The sequence below is a fragment of the Humulus lupulus genome, chromosome 8 (genome assembly GCF_963169125.1).
Source record: "Humulus lupulus chromosome 8, drHumLupu1.1, whole genome shotgun sequence".
Taxonomy (NCBI): domain Eukaryota; kingdom Viridiplantae; phylum Streptophyta; class Magnoliopsida; order Rosales; family Cannabaceae; genus Humulus; species Humulus lupulus.
This window is the reverse complement of record NC_084800.1, coordinates 22720036-22740975: the sequence shown is the minus strand read 5'-3', so window position 1 is coordinate 22740975 and position 20940 is coordinate 22720036. Positions and strand designations below refer to the sequence as shown.

General features: G+C 30.9%; 2 protein-coding genes and 1 long non-coding RNA gene across 3 annotated transcripts; all 3 read left to right on the top strand.

The window, feature by feature from the left end:
• Positions 1–4042: 4042 nt before the first annotated feature.
• Positions 4043–5871, top strand: LOC133796333 (uncharacterized). Its single transcript, XR_009875429.1, has 3 exons — positions 4043–4245; positions 4326–4400; positions 5649–5871. It is a non-coding gene; the product is annotated as an uncharacterized LOC133796333 (long non-coding RNA).
• Positions 5872–9899: 4028 nt separating this feature from the next.
• Positions 9900–13052, top strand: LOC133796332 (plastidic ATP/ADP-transporter-like). The gene is made up of 5 exons (XM_062233801.1): positions 9900–10828; positions 11249–11503; positions 11659–11802; positions 11901–12248; positions 12406–13052. The coding sequence occupies exons 1-5, from the start codon at positions 10070–10072 to the stop codon at positions 12766–12768; spliced, it is 1869 nt and encodes a 622-aa protein (XP_062089785.1). The 5' UTR covers positions 9900–10069; the 3' UTR covers positions 12769–13052.
• Positions 13053–16888: 3836 nt separating this feature from the next.
• Positions 16889–20581, top strand: LOC133796330 (root phototropism protein 3). The gene is made up of 2 exons (XM_062233800.1): positions 16889–17703; positions 19783–20581. Exons 1-2 carry the CDS (start codon positions 16939–16941, stop codon positions 20404–20406), a joined length of 1389 nt encoding a protein of 462 aa, XP_062089784.1. The 5' UTR covers positions 16889–16938; the 3' UTR covers positions 20407–20581.
• The last annotated feature ends 359 nt before the right edge of the window (positions 20582–20940 follow it).

Here is a 20940-nt window from a genome sequence, read left to right as displayed (position 1 = left end):
TTAATAAGGTTAAACAAATTTAATATATTGCACTTTTGGATATAACAATGTTAACTCAAATGAAACTTGAATTATATATATTCTTTAAAAATTATAATAATTTAAGAGAATAAATTATTTTCATTGAGAATAATTCGTGGGGAAATTCTATTACGGGTCAACCAAACAACTTCATTTGGCTATATATATCGAATAGAATAGAATAGAATATTCAACCTTATAAAATTATACGAGACCGGGTTGAACATTCTGATGAAATACTAGTATTGTATACGTGCACTTTACAACTATACATATATATATGTGAAGGAATATTTGTTTTTTGTCTTTTTTAAAAAAAAAATTAAGAATAGACATCGATCATTAGTCTGCGGTCCTAATAAATCTTTTTACAATTTGTTGTGATTCATTATATATTACCATACAAATAAAATGGGAAAATCAATCTTAAATTTCCAACCTATATTTTCTATTATAACAATCGAACTTTTATTTGAGTTGTTTGAAATAAAAAGCAAGAGCCACTTGATGTTGTAAGGCCACTTGTTTTGACTTTGAAAGTTTAGGTCTTATTGGTCATTTACTATTATTATTTATTTTCTTTTAAATTTTTGCTGAAATAAAGGGCTTAGTTTGAGCAAATTGGTAGGGAAATACACTTAATCCATGTATCTGTGTTGGGTTATTAACAGGGCATCCTTCTACTTAACATAGTATTGAAATAAATAATGTAATGGAGTTCAAAAAGTTGTGGATAGGACTAATGAAGTTTGACAATGCAATTCGTATATATGCCTTAATTTTTGTTAATTTCTTTTTAAATAAAAAGATACATAATAAATATAATTTTATGGTGCACTCCAAAAAAGGATCTAGTGTTCACTCTCTGCGTGTTTTGGGCACCTGTATAATTATAATTCAAAAAAAAAATTATAACTATATATCTTGTAGTTATTTTGAACATTTACTAAATTTTTAAATTTTTTTTAATAATTCATTGTGTTGAAAAAAATTCAAATAGTATATTACACGTGTTATTTTATATATATACATATAAAATAATTTGTTTAAATCTAATTTTCAACATAATACATTATTAAAAATTTACACATTATTTTAAATAATTATAATATAGCATTTTTAGAGGTAAAATCCTTTTTTTGGCTAAACTTTAATTTAGACAAAATATTTTAATTATTTAAAGAAAAATCAGTAGTATATCTCCATATTGATTTTCGGTTTTATTGGCAATATTTTCAGCTGGTTTTGTAATGTGAAAAAATCTTTAAGTGTGAATATATTTGTTGCCTTATTTATCTCAAATAATCAATTTTTGGTAAAAATATATTGTGCAAATATCTTGATATTATTTTCAGGGATTATATGAGATTATGTCTATTCTGGAATTAAGTTGGTGTCGAAAATGAACATGGTCAAAAGAAATGACCATGTTCGTTCTGCCAAATGAGACTGACTACGTTGCTGACTCATCAGTTTCCTTTTTGGTCGACACAGAATGAATCAAAGGAATTCACAAATTGATTTCAAAGATACCAGAAAATGATGGCCTTGGACGATTTCCTTGCCTATAAATACCTTGCCAAGGCCTTTGGAATTCTCACCTCTTCCATTTTGAATATTTGTAAACGTTATGTTATTTTGAAGAGTGTCTTTATTTGTAGAGATTAAGTTTGTTCACCTTAATCTTTGTGAGAGTGCTGAGTGTACTTGTGGATATCTATCTAATCCATTGTAATCAGATAGTGTCTATTGTGAACGTGTTCATAAGGATCTTCGGGAGATGATTCTATCTAAGTCTCACTTCGGGAGGAAGTGTGCACTCGCTATTCTTTGAAGGGAGTTCAAGAGAATCAGCGTTTCATTAAACCAGATTCGTAGAGAAGAGTACAACAAGATTGCGGCAATAGTTTAAGAGGGAGTCTTACATTGTTTAAGTCAATGCTTTTGTACACTTTGTTTCTTTACTAATTGGTTTATTCTCTGGGCGTGGCCTCAAGGAGTAGGTTATCCGAAAGGGTTTCTGAACCTTGTAAAAATTCGTTGTGTTCTTTAATTTTTGCACTGTCTATTTTTTGTGTTCTGTTCTGTCGTGACAAGTTCGGATTCTGTTCCGACAGAACTGCTTTCTGTGTAAACAACTAATTACTATTCTGCATTTTAATTAATTCATTGTTTAATTAATTTGGTAATTACTAAAAACGGAATTTCAGAGGGGTACATAAAATTTCTTTAATAAATATATTTAATTAATAATATTGGGAGAAAAAAAACACAGAAGTTGCATGCCCAATGGAGTCGGTCACTAATTATGACACATGGTCAATGCGGTTTACATGCTGTATTGTTATTGTATCGCTTTGGGACTTCTCTCTGACTTTTAGATAATTATTACTGTCATATTTTTTTTTGATAAAAATTCCAACTACCTCTCTTAGCTTCCATCTATCTCAAGGGTAATTGTTTTTTGTTTTTGTTTTTTGAAAAGGGGTAATTGTTAATTTATCGAAATGATCTTCTAATCGTAAATTAATGTATCATATTGTTAAGTTTGACAAATTTGATAAATTACTAATAAATGAGCACGCTTTTTTTCTATGGAGTTGAAACTTCCTTATTTATAAAAAGATCAGTGCCAAAGAGAGTCTATAACACACTTTCTTTTTTACTATATATTATCTTTTAGAGAGTATCTATTTTTATGTAATAAATAGTTATAATATTTTAATTTTATTACAATTATACTATTATAATTAAATGTATAAACTTATTTCTTTATTTATTTTTAATTTTTTTAAAGGAACTTACTTCTTTATTTGTGAGGAATAAAAATTAGGAAAATACTCAATAAGTAATTTTTTAAAACTTTTTTATACTAAAACACATTTTACAATTATATATATATCTTCTATATAATAAATGTGTAGATAACATATTTTTTTTTATTTTAACTGTTTGTTTTGTTAACTTTAACGAAATATTCTAAATATTTAACTGAATATACATTTAAAACCAACTTAAAAATAAATATTTATCAATTATATTAATATAAATTTAAATATTATAAAATATTATTATTGAAATAATATTTAATATAAGACTACATATATATAATAATTATATTAATATAAATTCAAATTCAAATGTTATAAAATATCATTATTATAATAATATATAATGCAAATATTTAATAACTATATTTGTTATCTCTAAAAAATCCAGGGATGACGTGGCGAATGAGAAAGAGGCACGTGACATCACAAATCAGGGAAAAATGACGAAATATTGAAAAAATACCGATGAGCAAAAATGATAGGTCCAGGACCTATAGGAAGTCGACCAGGCTTAAATCCCCTAGGTGTAGCACCCACATTATTTTGATATAATATAGCCAATAATCACATGATTGCATTGCATTACATATCATAATTTATGTATAATTTGAGCATATGCATATTCTTATAAGTGTTTTCATGTATAAGTATAAAAGTTGTGTATGTGATGCCTGTATGCTCAATATTATTAACCTTGTGGCATTTGAGTTGTCTTTTATGGGTGTTTGATGTGCTCAAGATATAAGAAAGTATGAAAAATATGGACAAGGCATGGAATTAAGTGATGAAAGTGAGATATAGAAGGCAAAATAGGTTAAGTAGTGAAAAATAGTACAATGTTGATTACTAGTATTTCGGTGTAAAATTGAGTATTTATGGATTTACCAAATGTAATCGAGGTATGATTAAGGTCTCACTGATGATGTAAAAATGGTTTTAAAACCATTAGATCAATTCTTGATGGGAGGTATACATAATCAGTGGTATTGATGCAAAGTCAAAACGAGCTTAGCATAAGTGCGCTACGCTCGATCGGGTAAGCATAACTATTGGGTATGAAGTCATATGGACCTAAGGTTTGGTGTGAGTGTTTTACACATAAGGAAAATAGGCCTAGCAGATGATTAAGTCGAAATTATTGAAGTGATAAGGTTTTCATAAGTCAAAAGGTGAAATGATGAGATGAAAGGTGTCAACTTTTGACAATAAGGCTAAATCATTGAAAATAAGGAATTTGCATCAACCTTATCACTTTGCACGATCATTATTCTGAAAAAACAGAGAGAAAAGAAAACCAAAAACCATTTCTTGGCTGGTTTGAAGAAATTCTAAGGAGATCCAAGTGAAAGCAAAGCCAAAGAAGTAGATTAAGCTTAGTTCTAACCTTTTTATGGTAAGTTCTTGTACTTGGAAGTTAAACTATGTTTTTGAATTTTTCTGAAAGCTTATATATGGTGTTTTATCCTTTTTAAGATATTTCTTGGGGTTTCCAAGTGGTTTGAGGTTTAGAAAAGCTTGAAGAGATTGTTTTCGCCAAAAAGTTGCTCGGTAAGTGAAATTTTGTGTTTTATGAGGTTTTTGGGGTTCTTGGAGTACAAGATGATTTTTGGTTATTTGATTGAGTTTATAAGAGAGTATATATGTTTATAAATGTTTTAATAGATGTGGAGACTCATTTAATTTGGATGATGATCTAGGAGATAAGAATTTTATCAAAATCGGTATATGATAACTTTATGATGAATCATGTTGGTATTTGGGATATATGGTTATGGCAGGTTAATTGATGTTGATTATTGGTGGATTTTGATATTTGAGGATAGCTAAAATTAAGGGGAAACTCTGTCAAAATTTCCCCAAATGTCTAAGATAAATCTAATGCTCGATCTAGGTGGTTTAAGGCGTTTTAGGCATGTTTTGGGTATGAAAGTTGATATGATGTTTTATGGGTATTTTTAAATGATAGTTCAATGTTTTACTGCCTTCATTGTGATGAGAAATCCATGCCATTGTCAGGATAAGCATATCAACACCTAAGACATCACTTGTTACACGGTGAAATATATTGTTGACAAAAGGTAAGTAAAGTACTCAACTGCAACACAAGAATTATGTGTTATGTGAAAGTATGCATTATATGAATATTTTGTGAGTAAGTGGTATTAACATACAGTGACACTTCATCATAAATTTGTATGCATGGCATAATAGTGATATGGTAAATTATTATATGATATAAGACCATGCATGATATTATGATGATTAATTATATGATGCCTTTGCAAGTTTTGTGCAACATAAAAGAAAGTTGTAATAAGAAGTTTAAGTTCAGTGCCACTATTTTGAAAAGGCAAATGAAAGTGTTAATAAGTGTAAACGGAGGCCTATAGTAGGCTTATAGTGGCTGCCCAATAATTTGGGCTAGGTTTTAGTGAACCAATTATATTGTTTGCCATATTTCTGTTTTTATTTCTCCTCCATATGAGTTATTGTTATATGTATTGACACCACAGTGTGTGGCCGCCTTAACTCTTGAGCCTGACGGGGCAACGATGGAATAAGGTTTTTAATGTGCCCTACTGTGGTGATGGCTAGCCGGAGGAGAACCCATGGGATTTTATATTGTATGTGTAACAAGCCCTGCAGGCATTGACCAATTCAAACAGTGTGCACAATATTAAGGGGCCCAAAATTTAAAAAGAAGTTGTGTATGTCCATTGATATTGGGTAATCATTAGCATTGCATGCATTACTTTGCTTACTGAGCTTTAGGCTCACAGTTGTCTTGTGTTGCAGGTAGAGAAAGAAATGTGTGAATGACATGAGGATAACTGAAGCATGGTCCTGACCCTGATTTGTACATATGAACATATCGACATTTTGTGGGTTATTTCAGTTATCAGTGAGATGTTTGTAATAAAGTGTGAAGTTATGTTTTGAAAATAAATTGGGTTATTTAATACTTATGTATAATATGTTTGAGACCCACTTTATGTTTAATGTAAATAATGTGAAATAAGTTTTCAAGTTTAAAAAAAAAAAAAAAATGTCCAAACTTTTGCAGTAATAAATTATGATATAGTTTTAAAACGTAACACCTCAAATATGGTTTTAACTAAAATAAGTGAGGGTGTTACACTAGGGATGGTCGCCCTGGCATTGGCTCCCTAGGGGTGGTCGGCCTGACCCCAATCCCTAGGGATGGTCGGCCTAAGCATGGCCAAGAAACCCTTGGGGTGGTCGGCCTACACTCCCAAAGACACTTCACTAGGTAAAACTCACGCTCCTTCAAATTGAAATCAACAGGCCTAGCACCCAAAGGGTCATCAGGCCTAGCACCCAGAAGATCAACAAGCCTAGCACCCAGAGGGTTATCACGCCTAGCATCCAAAAGACCAACGGGCCTAGCACCCAAGTTCTAAAGGGTCGTCGAGCCTAGCACTTAAGTCTCATAGACCAATCAAGACTTAGTGTTTTCTTGAAGGTCTCAATCGTGCATTATCGACCACGATCTAGAGAAGACAATGGGAAGACCTACAATCTCATAATCATGGGAAGGTGGACACGTATCTCGACTCCCAATGATCGTGTACCAAACCACGATCCCACTCTTACTGATCATGTAACAGCCCTTGGGTACTATAAATAAATGATCCACGACTTCGTTTCAGATGACTCATTTTCCCTTGGAGGGATCTCTTTTTCTGGACTTTTTGGATCGATCTTTAGGGCGAACTTGTGACGTGAAATTCGAGTTTATCTTTGTAATTGTCTATCGAGTAATTTAATACTAAATACTAAGTGGATTAGGTTATTACTGTTCAGAAGAACAGGGCTGAACCACTATAAATTCCTGTGTGTTTTGTTTAGATATTTGTACTCTGTCGTATATTATATTCATTATGTTAAAAATGTGTCATATATTGTACATACGACCGTTGACCAATTTCACAGCCCAATAATATTAATATAAATTTAAATGTTATAAAATATTTATTATGATAATAATATATAATCGTATTTTTTTACTAATTATATTAATATGAATATAAATATTATAAAATATTATTATTATAATAATATTTAATACAATACTAGATATTTTATATATATACCAATGTAAATTTAAATATTATGAAATATTATTTTAATAATAATATATAATACATAATCTTAATTTTATTAAAAAAATTATTATTTATGTTTAAAAATGTTATCATATTATATATATTTAAAAAAAATTGTAAACAATGTTTTGGTATAATTTTTTATTTAATATGTTTATGTTATTCTTTTATATATATCATTGTTTATTTATTTGAAATATTTACATGACAATGATACAAATTTAATAAATATAATTAATAAATTATATAAATAAAACTAAGTAAATGTGCATTGCACGTTGCTTAGTTTTAAAGTTGTAAGCATTGTCTATAATTTTAATAAAATCTGGTTTACTGTTTAAAAAAATATATATAATAGAATGAATTATAGTTCTATAGTATATATAAATATTTATATCAATAATTTCTACATACATGACATTTAAACATAACGTTGACATAGATATATATTTACATGACTACATGACATATATATAAAATACAATAATATTTAAAAAGAAATTAATGATAGAAATAAAATAATAATAGAAAAGTTATAATGTAGATTGTAGTATATATGCATCAACTATTTTTAGTTTCTAATAAATTTTGTAATGTCCTTTGTTGAATTTGATGAAGAAAAAGAGCTCCAATCACTTGATAAAAAAAATTATCACACAAATTTATAAGATAAAAAAATGATATGTATGCCTTTATTATTTCTAAATAAATACGAGTTAATTATTTAAATTATCTTAAAAATATTATATTTTAATTAATTAATTAATTTATTTTTGTTTAAGTTTATGTTTGTTATAGTTTTTTAATCTGGCACTGACAAAAAAAAATTATATACTATATGTTTAATATAATATTAAGTTTAATTAAATTTTATTTAAGTTATAAAATGTATGGTTTTATTATTTTTAAATAATTACATTGTAAAATATCTCAAAAATATCATATTTTAATTTGTTTAATTATTTATTTATTTAATTTTATTTAAGTATATATTATGTTTACAATCTACCATTAAATATAAGAATATTTCGTTAAAGTTAACAGAAAAAAATAAATAATTGTTAAAACCAATAATTTTTGTTATCTACATATTTTTTATATAGAAGAGATATAAGAGAAAGGTAAATTAGAAGACAACTATTTAAAAAATAATAAGTCATCATTTTTTAAGAAATATAAGAGAAATGTAAACATTATTTTTTTACCAAACTAATGGAAGAAAGCTTCTTTTAAAAAATAATGAAAAAAAAACATCACACTTTTCCTATCCTATGCTGAAAAATAGGTAATATTATTTTTTATTTGCTCTCAAATTCATTTATAATTAATATAAATATAACAAATAAAAAAAGGTTCAACGTGATATATATATAAATAAAACTTAAATAAAAAATATTTCTTATAAATTTGTATTAATATAAATAAATAAACAATATAAATAAGAGATTATAATTTTTTAGATCATGTGTTTTGTCTTATTACATGTTTGGATCATGTGTTTTGATAAATTATTTTTTGGACACTATATTTTGTAAAATAGTTCAAATAGAACCCTAAACCCGATTTTGGTCAAAGTTTTCTCAACTAAAATCACAAATAATTCACCAAACTAACAATTCATAACAAAAATAAAATCATTATGCTTAAAAACGGTATTGTTATATTCAATTTTTTATGCATCAAAATTGAGTTTAGGAGGCTATTTGAATAATTTTACAAAATATAGAGTCTAAAAATAAATTTTTTGAAACACAAAATCTAAACAGGTCATCAGAAAAAACACAAAGTCTAAAAATGTATAACACCATGTAAATAACTTATATATTTGGGTTTTGCGTCATATATTAACTCAACAATATACAGGGGTATAAATGCAAAAAAGTTAAAATATTATGATTATATATTTTGTAAAAATAGATATTCTTTAAAAAAAATGACACATCACACTAGATATTGTTTTGTTTAGAAGTATATCGGTATTTTTTTTTATAAAAGTTATAATATCATAAGATGAAGAGTAAATTATATAAAAAAAATCTTACGTTATTTTTACAAACAACTTACATCACATAGCATCTTCTTCGAAGTCTTTCTGTCAAATAAAATTGTCAATTTTATAACTTTTGCTTAAAGTTTTACTCATAATTTATTTTTTATATAATTTCGTTAAAAGGGTTTGGTAAAATATTATTTAAAAATGTAAGAGAAATGTTAATATAAAAAAGTGAAAGGCTAGTTAATACAACTGGTATTTTATTGTCCAAACATTTTGATATTTGATCAAATTAAATGTTCATCATATATTTTTGTTTGGTCCAAACCAACCCATTCTCTTTCTCAAAAAAAAAACCACTCTCTAAAATCAACTCATTAATAAATTATCTCACGTTCCTCTTGTCATATATCTCACGTGTCGCTTTCGCTGGCCGCTAACACACGGAAAAGTAAATTAAAAAAGTGCAAAACCTGAAAAATATCTCAAGAGGTTTTTTCGGTCATTTACTAAATCAAGGGTATTTTAGGTAATTCAAGTCTTGATGATACAAAATTTTCCCTAAGATACTTAGGTATCTTTTTGGTTTGGTCTGGCTGTTCCACGTACACTTTCCCATTCCCATTCCTATTTTTTATTTTTATTTTATTTTTCTTATACTGCAAATACCACATCTAGTCCATTCTGAATTGGTCTGTGAAATTTGTCTCATTGTTAACAAAGATTGAAAATTTTACCGAGTGTTATGGGTTCTGATTCAAGAACCCGCTTTCAACTAAACCATTTCATAGAAAATTAGAATCTTTCTATTGCAATTTTATTTTATTTCGTGGGAATTTATTACAATTAATTTAATATTATTTTTTCTCAAGGGTTTTGGTTGGTTTTGTTTATTGTCAGTGGTATATAAAGATATTTGTTATGCCCTCGTTCGTATTTGAGAAATAAAAATAATAATCTTCGCCAGCAGCAGCCACCTTATCTCTCTTTCTTCCTCCTTTTCTTCCATTCACCTTTCCTCTCATCTGTGTCTCTCTTCATGTTCTTCTCTTGAAAAGTAAAGTTTTTTTGAGTGTTGGGTTTTCTTGAAGAGAGACATGGAAGCTATTCTACAAACAAAGGGGCTTCTCTCCTTGCCCCAGAACCCCAGGGCAAGGGTTTCGGTCCCATCCCTCGGCTTAAAGCAGAGAGTTTTTTCAACTAAGCCTAAACCCCTTGGTGGGATTTCATTATCCTCAAATAGGTTCCAGAAATTTCCAAGCTTTGTCTCAAAAAATCCTGGGTTTGGCTCAAAAGAAAAAAACTTGTTCATCTGCAAGGCAGAGGCAGCTGCTGCAGCTGAGGACCAGCCTTTATTTAAGGAGCCTGAGGCTCCTAAGATATTGGGTGTTGAAATTACAACCCTCAAGAAGATTATACCACTTGGGTTGATGTTCTTTTGTATTCTTTTCAATTATACAATTCTTAGGGACACAAAAGATGTCCTGGTTGTGACAGCTAAAGGGAGTAGTGCGGAGATTATTCCATTTCTGAAGACTTGGGTGAATTTGCCCATGGCTATTGGGTTTATGTTGTTGTACACAAAGTTGTCTAATGTCTTGTCTAAGAAAGCTCTCTTTTATACTGTGATTCTTCCCTTTATCGCCTTCTTTGGGGCATTTGGGTTTGTTTTGTACCCTCTCAGCAATCATATCCACCCCCAGGCCTTAGCTGATCAGCTTCTCAACACCCTCGGTCCACGGTTCCTTGGTCCTCTTGCTATCCTTAGGATATGGAGTTTTTGTTTGTTCTATGTCATGGCTGAACTGTGGGGAAGTGTGGTAATTTCAGTGCTATTCTGGGGGTTCGCCAATCAGGTATTTTAACCATTTTATGATATAGCTTTTACTTCTATTAATCGCTTGATAGTATATACTGACTTTGTAGTTTGTAATCAGGTATCTGAGTTTGTGTTGCAATTTCTTGATTACTTTGTTAAGGTTGCTTGAACATTTAATCATATCTAACAAATTTGTACTTTGGGGTTGAATTGTTATCTCATACCAGTAATAAATCATTTTATATGCATATAGAGATAACGTTTTAATTTTCCTTTTGCTTTTGTTCTTGGAGCTATATTTTTAAATTTTAAGTGATGTGATTGGCTTTGGTATCAACTACTTGAAATGGAATTTGGCTACTTTCTCAATTGTTGATGTTGTCGTTCTTCGATATCACAATCTATTTTGTCTGTGTTTTGAATGTATATTTAAAATTGTTTCCTGCAACTTTTGCAGATAACGACCGTTGACGAAGCAAAAAAGTTCTATCCTTTGTTCGGACTTGGGGCCAATATTGCTCTTATTTTCTCAGGCCGAACAGTGAAGTATTTCTCTAATATGAGAGCAGCTCTGGGTCCTGGAGTCGATGGCTGGGCTCTTTCTCTTAAAGCTATGATGAGTATCGTGGTAGGGATGGGGTTCACAATCTGTTTCTTGTACTGGTGGGTGAATACTTATGTCCCTCTCCCAACTCGTAGTAGGAAGAAGAAGGTAAATTTCTTCACACTTCGGTTTCCGTGAAAATTTTACTCTCTTTCTACATGAATATATTTACAAAGTACATTGCAACCGGCTATTACTTTGAGCGAGTTTGATTTGCCGCAACAGTTTTGTGAATAATTTTGTGTTCATTTTTCCTTCTGCAGGAGAAGCCGAAAATGGGGACAATGGAGAGTTTGAAATTTTTGGTGTCTTCAAAATACATTAGAGATCTCGCCACTGTAGTTGTTGCATATGGTATTAGTATCAACCTTGTTGAGGTTACATGGAAATCGAAGCTCAAAGCACAGGTAAATTAAAGCTAAATTGACTAACTAATATGTACGCCATTTGAGCTGGCTAGTTTGTTTATTAACCTGTTCTCCTTTCACACTGGTATTTTTTGTAGTTCCCAAGCCCGAATGCGTACTCATCTTTCATGGGAGACTTTTCATCTGCAACTGGAGTAGCAACCTTCATAATGATGTTAGCAAGTCAATATATATTTGAGAAATATGGATGGGGAGTTGCTGCGGCTATCACACCAACAGTCCTGCTCTTGACCGGAGTTGGTTTCTTCTCTCTGATATTATTTGGTGCGCCACTCACACCAGCTCTTGCTGGTTTGGGGATGACTCCTCTTCTCGCAGCTGTTTACGTAGGTGCGCTGCAGAACATTTTCAGCAAAAGTGCCAAGTACAGCTTATTCGATCCATGCAAAGAAATGGCATACATTCCTTTAGATGAGGACACAAAGGTTCGAACACTTAACATTCAAGATTCAAAATGCATTGGCTTATGGTTTAAAAATTTGATTGTGCTCAAACAAGTCAATACTGCTTTCTAAAGCAAAAGTGATGTGTGTCACTGTCAACTAAGACTATCACTCATTGGTATTTTTTATTTTCTTGTAGGTGAAAGGGAAGGCAGCCATTGATGTTGTGTGCAACCCATTGGGGAAGTCTGGTGGTGCATTGATCCAGCAATTTATGATTCTAACCTTTGGCTCACTTGCAAGTTCCACTCCTTACTTGGGAGGAATACTCCTTGTCATTGTTCTTGCTTGGCTGGGGGCTGCAAGGTCCTTAGACACCCAGTTCACAGCTCTGCGCCGGGAGGAAGAGCTTGAAAAGGAGATGGAGAGAGCGGCCGTTAAGATCCCAATTGTGTCTCAAGAAGACGGTAATGGTTCTCTGAGCAGTGGTTCAGCACTGAATCCAACCGCAGGCGATTCCAGCAGTAGCTCATCTGAGACCTCAACTCCTCGCAACATTTAAATAATGTCTCTTCTGTTTAATCATCAAAAAGAGGATGATGAATAAGTGGAGTTGATGAGACCCAGTGTGGAGAATGTTAATTACACTGGCGTGTGGTGGGTAGGATTTTACATCTCTTGATCTTTAAGAATGTTTAGTGACTTGCTCTTATAAGCCCCAGTTTTCCAATAGATGAAGTTGGTCCCAGTTTCTTTAGTTTAAATTTACATATTTTGTAGTGACGCATTGGATTTAATTAACTTTGTTTAATTAAATTTTTTAATAAAATTATTATTTCAAATGAATGAAGACGACAATGTGTATAAATCACGTCAATTCTGTTCACCTGTTCGGTTTGGGTTTGGAGCAAAATGTTCATTTCAAACTGAGTTTATACTTTTTTTAGACCCTTTACGTTTGCCTAATTACTTGTTTGTTTTGATTGTGTGATTTTATATATTATTTTTTAGATTTTTTAAATTTTGGGTTTTGTAAAATTGTTTAAATATGTTCTAACAGCACAGTTTTTAGGCAAAATGATTATATTTTTTGTTTGAGTTGTTAGTTTGATGAATTATTTGTGATTTTAGTTCAATTTTTTTTTATCAAAATCGGTTTTAGGGATCTATTTGAATTATTTTATAAAATACAGGGTCTAAAAAGTCATTTGTCAAAATACAGGTCTAAAAAATTATTTGTCAAAATACAGTTCTAAAAAAGTATTAACCTTTTAAAAATAGCCTAAACATTATTTTGCAAATTACTATTTTATTCTAAATATTCTATTATTATATTGTACATATATTAATTTTGTTTAATTAGTTTATATTTTAGAGTAATTTTGATTTTTTTTTTCCATTTTGTATGGGTTGATTACTAAAAATTATATATAATATGTTAATAAAATTATATATTACTATTAAAATGTATATACCATGATACAAAATTATGTACTACCATTATAAGATAGAAACTAAATATCATAAAAAATAATATATCACATAAAACATATACACTAGTTGGAAAATAATATAACAATTCATACAAAACTTAAAAAATCAATATAACTTTAAAATAAAAACTAATATACATATATCACTATATTAAAGTCATACACTCTTAAATAAATAAATAAAATTATAGAAAATGACAATTTAAGTAATCAACAATGTAAAATGATCATTTCTATGCAATTTAAAAAAAGAGGATATTAGGTTCTTAATGCCATTATTTTGGGCCATTTATTATAGAGGAAATTACATTTTATATGAGATTTTTAATAGTGTGCAAAAATATGGCTTAAAAAAAAAAAAATTTAATCTATGGCTTTTTTTTAAGGATTTTCACTTTTATGGGTTAATTTTCCCATATTTTTGTATAAACGTTGGTTTATGCCATAGTTTTACTCTTATTCAAGTTTTATTAATTTGGAAGGGTATGCTTGTAATTTGATTATTATTTTTTTAGTTTATTTATTTTTTTATATTGTTTTTATACTACTAATTTTATATTAAATTTTTCTTTGGTTGTTTTGCAATTTTATTTTTTTGTAATATGAATTGTTTTTAAAATTAATTTTTATTTATTATACATGTTTTTTTTTAAATTGTACGTTTTTTTCTTTCAAATCATGGGTAAGGTAAAGTAACCAATTACTTGATTGATCTTTGACAGTTATGTAAAAAAAATAATCTTAGAGCTAGGTTAAATAACATGCACCAGGAGAGGTAACCAGTTATTCTGAGATGAGTAACTTTCTGCCATAAGAGGGGTTACCAGTTATCTAGGATGGGTGACGAGTTACTCATATTAAATATGAAAAGCAACATCAAATTTGAAGAAAAAAGTGGAAGCACACTTCATTAAAAAAAGGAAGAAGAAGTAACTATAATTTTAGTAACATAGGTAACCAGTTACCATAAAGAAACTATAAATATACACACACCAGAGTGTGAAGGTAACCAGTTACCCTCAGAAATATACACACAAAGAACGTGAAGGTAACCAGTTACCCATTCACGTTTTCATATTTTTATTAGTTTTCTTTCCAAATTTTGGTATTCCTATAAGTGTTAAAGTAAAAAGAAAATGTTGAAAAAATTGATTTGAATTTTTTTTACATATAGTGGAAAAAAATTATAAAAAAAATTACAATAATAAAATATAATAATAAAAAAATAGTAAAATAACTATATAATGTTAAAATATATGTGTGAAAAAAAAGAAAAAAAAAAGAAATGGAATGAGAAAAGAATAAGTACAAAAATAAAAAAATATATGAAAAAAAAAAACAAAAAAATTGATGAATGAAAAAAAATAGATGAATAAATAAGAATGAAAAGAAGAAAAAGAAAAATAATGGAAAAATGAAAAGAACAAAATATGAATGATAAAATTGGTAGAAAAAATTGAAAAAAAAATAGAAGAAGAAAAAAAGCTCGTATGTGTGAAAAAAGAAAAAAAATAGAAGAAGAAAATAATAAATATAAAAATAAAGAAAAAAATAGAATGAAAAAGATATTAAAAAAATGAAGGAAAAATTAAACATTAAAAAATAAAATAAAATTACATTCAAAATCAAAGAAAACATAATTATGATAAAAAAATGTGGCATTTCCATATTTTAGTTAGCTACTAATTGTATTTCTCATACTTTAATTTTTTATTTAATAAATTTTTCCATACAAATTAAAAAAAAGCTATGTCTTTTAAAAATTCCCCTTATTATAACTCTTCTCTTTGCCAGCTTTGGGCTCAAGTGTTCGGTTATTATGTTATATTGGGCTTCTAAGACGGAACGGGCTTTGGTACGGTAGAACATGTTATGGCTTTAGGCCCATTACACTCATGAGGCCTAAGCAAAATAAGTGGACATTTTGTATGTATTCTCTCCCTAGTTACTTTAGGCTGCTATGGGCCCAAGAAAGCAAAAGGCCCATTGCATGAATTGTATTACAAATCGATCCCTTGTTACTTTGGGCTATTATGGGTCTTATATCTAGACCATTTATGGACCTACAAAATGGGCCACGAGTGCATCCAAATATACGTTCGACAGATTTTACATAGTGGTGACTGAATGGTGCCGAATGAAAATTTCACGTGCCATCTGTTGTCCAAAATGAAAAATTGGCAGCACCCCGGAATTATCTTACTGGCATTTTATTTTCTCATTATTATTATTATTATTATTTGTTGCGTGACTAGTGTTTTTTCCGGCAGAAAAATCCACAATTGGAATCCAAAGAACCCCATAAGGGAATGATCCATGATTTGTAGACAAATTCGTTTTGAAACAGAAAGATATTAGAATATGTGTTCGTTCTTAACACTTTATATTGAAAAATATGTTTTTGTTTTGCTATAATTTACGTGTATCAATCAGTTAAATATTTACTCTACGCAATTCATATATAGACATAATAATGTAACGATAATAATCAAAATCAGATTTTTTTTAATTGGCTATTTTCCTAAATTCTTGCAAGTAATGTATATTAGAGCATTAGTAGCTCAAGAGTAAGCAATTGTTTTAGATAGTAAAAATATTGGCCATGATCACAAAAAACCGTTGCTTAAGAGGGTGTATGTTTGTTTGTTTGTTTCAAGTCTTTTTCAATCTTGGATGGTGTTATAATTAATTTTTGTTCTTCACGCCTATGCCAGAGAATCTTGTCATAGCAAGGAATATTTGCATTAATAACACTTGTCTTCTCTCATCTCTTATCTTTTCTCGTTTTGTCTTCTTGAGCAAACCTCTTTAATTAACATAACATATACTAATGCTTCTCTCACTTCTACCAATTAATCTGGGATTGAAGTTAGATAAGATTAGAAATCCTCAATTTGTACAGTTATATTTATCCACAAAAATACATATAACAAATAGTACCAGTTATACATGTGACATAACACATTTAATTCGTACATGACCTAAATATATAGATATATATATATCCGTTATAAAATGTAAACCACATAATTTTTACAGTAAAATTTGGTTAAAGGGACCACACAGTACACACTTTTTTTTTCATTCTTACAAAACAAATTCAGATCAGAAGCATGTATTAGTTGATACCACAATTATAATTTAACACACTAATTAATTAGTTTAGACATACTATATATATAACACTAGCGAAACCCTCAAGTGGAATGGCCACCATTTCTCATTAACAAAAAATATAAATGAATACAAACTTTGGTATCTTCAATGAGGATTCCGCTACTTTACCGGGAAAACAATCGCCGTTTGCGGCGGAGTGCTGGTTCGACGACGCATGTATCTTAGACATGGACTACTTCGTCAAAACCCTATCTGGCATTAAGGCCAAGGGCGTACGTCCTGACCTAATCGGCTCCATCATAACACACTACGCCTCCAAATGGCTGCCGGACCTCGTCACCAACACCGGCACCGGTGAATCTATGACCGACACCACCGGTTTCGTAACCAACGGCAACTCAACTGAAAGCGTCACCGTTTCGTGGATGAAGAAAAGGTTCTTTGTCGAAACCCTTGTCGGAGTTCTGCCACCGGAGAAGGACGCCATCCCATGCAACTTCCTCCTCCGGCTACTCCGAACGGCCAAAATGGTCGGGGTTGAGCCCTCGTATCTAGCGGAGCTGGAGAGGAGAATCTCGTGGCAGCTGGACCAGGCGTCGTTGAAGGAGCTCATGATACCGTCGTTTAGTCACACATGCGGGACTTTGCTCGACGTCGACCTGGTCTATAGATTGGTGAAGAGGTTCGTTAGCTTGGACGAAGTAACGAAAAGTAATGGGGCGGCGGCCTTTGTGAAGGTGGCGAAGCTCGTCGACTCTTACTTGGCGGAGGCCGCTGTGGATGCCAATCTCAGTATGACCGAGTTTGTGGCCCTCGCTGATGCTCTTCCAAGTCATGCGCGTGCCATGGATGATGGTTTGTACCGAGCCATTGACACTTATCTAAAAGTAAGTTTCATAATAACTATTTAATTTGTTTAATCTTATCTGAATTTGGATTCTAAATCATGACATCGTAGCCCGTGATTTCTTAATCTGAATAATTACTTGGTAGCTTGGCCAGACTCGACTAAAAAGTTGTTCCTAAAGTTGAAAGTGACTTGACGTATATGCCCTTTATAAGTATTTACTGTTATATTGCCCTTTAGGTTTCTGTACATGCGTTCCCTAAATTGGCTTTCCTATTGCACAACGCCACTGCAACAGGTAAAAAGAAAGTGTAAAACGTACTCAATTGGTGTCGTATTGTGACAATTTCTTTGTTTGGCGTGTAAAAGAACTCAATAAATTGGTGGCAGTTTCTTATACTTGTACCAGCCCAAGATTGGCTAAGTGGGAGTGGCTAACATATTTGGTGTCCTTATATAGTACGATTTGGTTTATGTTATGTGCTAAAAGTTATATTTTAAGTATAAGCCTAAGAAAAGTGACATGTGTCCTTATAGACTCTATGTTACATTATCTTTTTCACTATCTTTTTAATTTTTTTTTATCCGGTGACATGTGTTATCTCTTAAATAGTATTTATTTTTATATAATAAATAGTCATGATATTTTAACTTTATTACAATTATGATATTATAATTAAATAACTAAACTCACTTCTTTATTATTTTTTGAAAGGAACTCATTTCTTTTTCTATAATTCTCAAAGCTAAAAATAGTTCATATTAATTTTTTATTTGCTCTCAAATTCATTTTTTATGTGCTAAAAGTTATATATATTGTTGATTGTCTTAATTTTTTGCTATTAATCCAATCTGATAGTATAAGAAAATAATGTAGAAGAACACAAGAGTTTTACGTAGTTCAGGCTATAAAAAAGTCCTAGTCTACGAGTCTTTGATATTTAGTGAGCTTGAAATTTGTTTTGCAAGTTTCAATAATGTTTCTCAGGTAATGTATATATTGCACTGAGTTATAGAATTTCTCTCTCTAAAAATATGAATCCTTTACAAAGAGATACTCCACCCTTTTTTTTATAGGAGCTAGGATCATTAATGTTAATTATCTATCGTTAATAAAAGACTCCCATCCTAGGGTATTAATGTTGGGTTAATACAAAAAGGGGGCTGCACTAAAACAAAGACTACGACCCATGTAGATTCTACGAGGCCCATAGCAGAAAGTCAAGCGCCAATTTTACGGGGAACCACAGCAGAAAGTCAAGCGCCAATTTTACGGGGAACATATTTGTGATTGTGAGGGTGCGACATACGTTTGCCCATATCATGCGGTGTTGTGGGAAATTCTGATTGTCGAGTGTACGAACTCGACACTACTAATCGAGACTCACAAAAAGTTTTCAGATGATCTTCTGGGAGCCCACATCCGCAATAACTGACACTTGGCATCAACTCTAGGTTTGAGGACTAGAATCCTGGACCTGAGGAATGGCCAAGTAAAAAGGGCCTCTCGAGACGTGACCTCACTCGATATCCATGACTTGGAGACTGGCTCGAAATGTGACCTTACCTAGAGACATCCTCGCCTCGAGAGAAAACCTCGAGACATGACCTTACTTGGAGACATCCACAATTTGGCTGGACTGAATTTCATGGAAGAGCTCACACTCCAAGAACTTCTTGACTTATCGCTAATTACTCCCAATTGTCACTTGTGGAGTGGAGAAAACATTGACAATATATATATATAACATATAACAAAAGAAAATATCGGTTCAATCTTATTAAGTAATGTATATATTTATTAAAAAAACTCCATATTTATATATATATAAATAAATAAAAAACAACAAGAAGAAAATAAGTACAGTTATTAAATCAACAATATAAATTTATTTATATGAATATAAATAAAGATCTATACACACGTACCTATTACTATTTATTTAATTATAATGACATAAAGTTAAAATATTATGAGTATTTATTATATAAAAACACATGTGCAAAATAGTGTAATATAGAGTTTCTTTAGCAGCTGATACTTTAGGACACCAAATCTGATGATGGGACATTCATAAAAGAAATTGATGATGTAATTAAATATAATATATATTTGCAGGCACATCCGAGCGCGTCAAAGCACGAGCGGAAGAGTCTTTGCAGGCTGATCGATTGCCGGAAACTGTCGCCGGAGGCGTCGCTCCACGCGGCACAGAACGAACGGTTACCAGTTCGAGCCGTGATCCAAGTACTATTCTCGGAACAGTCCAAGTACTCTAGAAACAATAATGTGAGTGATTGGAGCGGGTCGTTCAGTGGGACCCGGAGTCCGAACCTGGGACTGGAGCAGCCGAGCCGTTGCTTATCGAAGCGGGAAATTTCGGTTCAGCAGATGGAGATAAAGAGGCTGAAAGATGACGTACTTAGGCTTCAAAGTCAGTGCAACTCCATGCAAATTCAGATGGAGAGACTGTTGGAGAAGAAGAAATCTTCTTCTTCGTCTTCGTCGGGGTTTTTCAAGTGGAAGAAGTTTGGTTTTGTGTCTTCTCTCAAGTCTAGTACTACTGCTGTGAGTATTGTTACGGATCTGCAGAAGAAGAATATTGATCATCATCATCATCATGATAATGATCATGATGATCTTGTTGGGTTTGATCAGCGGCAAACGCCGACGATGAACATGAAAACAAAGTTGGTGGTCAGAGGTAGAACTCCCCCCAAATGGAGGAAATCCATGTCTTGATAATGATAATGTTAATCACCATCATATATATATTATGTATGTAGCTGTGCCAACAAAAAAAAATTATGTAGCTGCCTGCAACGTATTAATGTGTTACTTTAATATGTAATATCATGTATATGTTGGTTAATTTGATTTTATTGCGATAATAATAAAATTTTCATATTTTATTGAAGATATGTTTGATCAGGGTAATACCTTTTTATCCAAACTAATTAGTAATGTTATAAGTTATTATCAAATTTGGTGCAATGATTTCACTGCTATAGCTCGCTACTAGTTCAAAGCTAGCTAGACTTCACAAGAACAATCTATATAAGAGATTCTTCTCATAACAAACGTGTTAAATTTAAAAACAATATACAATCTGGTAATTTGAGAATGCTCAAATTGACAAATTAAACAGCGAATTATTTAGGTTCATCAAATTTTAATAAAAATATACACAAAATTCATTATGTCATTTTAATTTTCTACAAAGCATTCTTCATCTTCAAAAAGTACGAGTAATGGCAAGAGGGAGATGAAATTTTC

Bases quoted from the DNA above. Each gene is read 5' to 3' on its own strand.
- LOC133796332 (XM_062233801.1), top strand. From the start codon at position 10,070: ATGGAAGCTATTCTACAAACAAAGGGGCTTCTCTCCTTGCCCCAGAAC. The intron at 10,829-11,248 runs GTATTTTAACCA...CAACTTTTGCAG, and splicing joins TCTGGGGGTTCGCCAATCAG to ATAACGACCGTTGACGAAGC. The intron at 11,803-11,900 runs GTAAATTAAAGC...TATTTTTTGTAG, and splicing joins AATCGAAGCTCAAAGCACAG to TTCCCAAGCCCGAATGCGTA.
- LOC133796330 (XM_062233800.1), top strand. From the start codon at position 16,939: ATGAATACAAACTTTGGTATCTTCAATGAGGATTCCGCTACTTTACCG. The intron at 17,704-19,782 runs GTAAGTTTCATA...ATATATTTGCAG, and splicing joins CCATTGACACTTATCTAAAA to GCACATCCGAGCGCGTCAAA.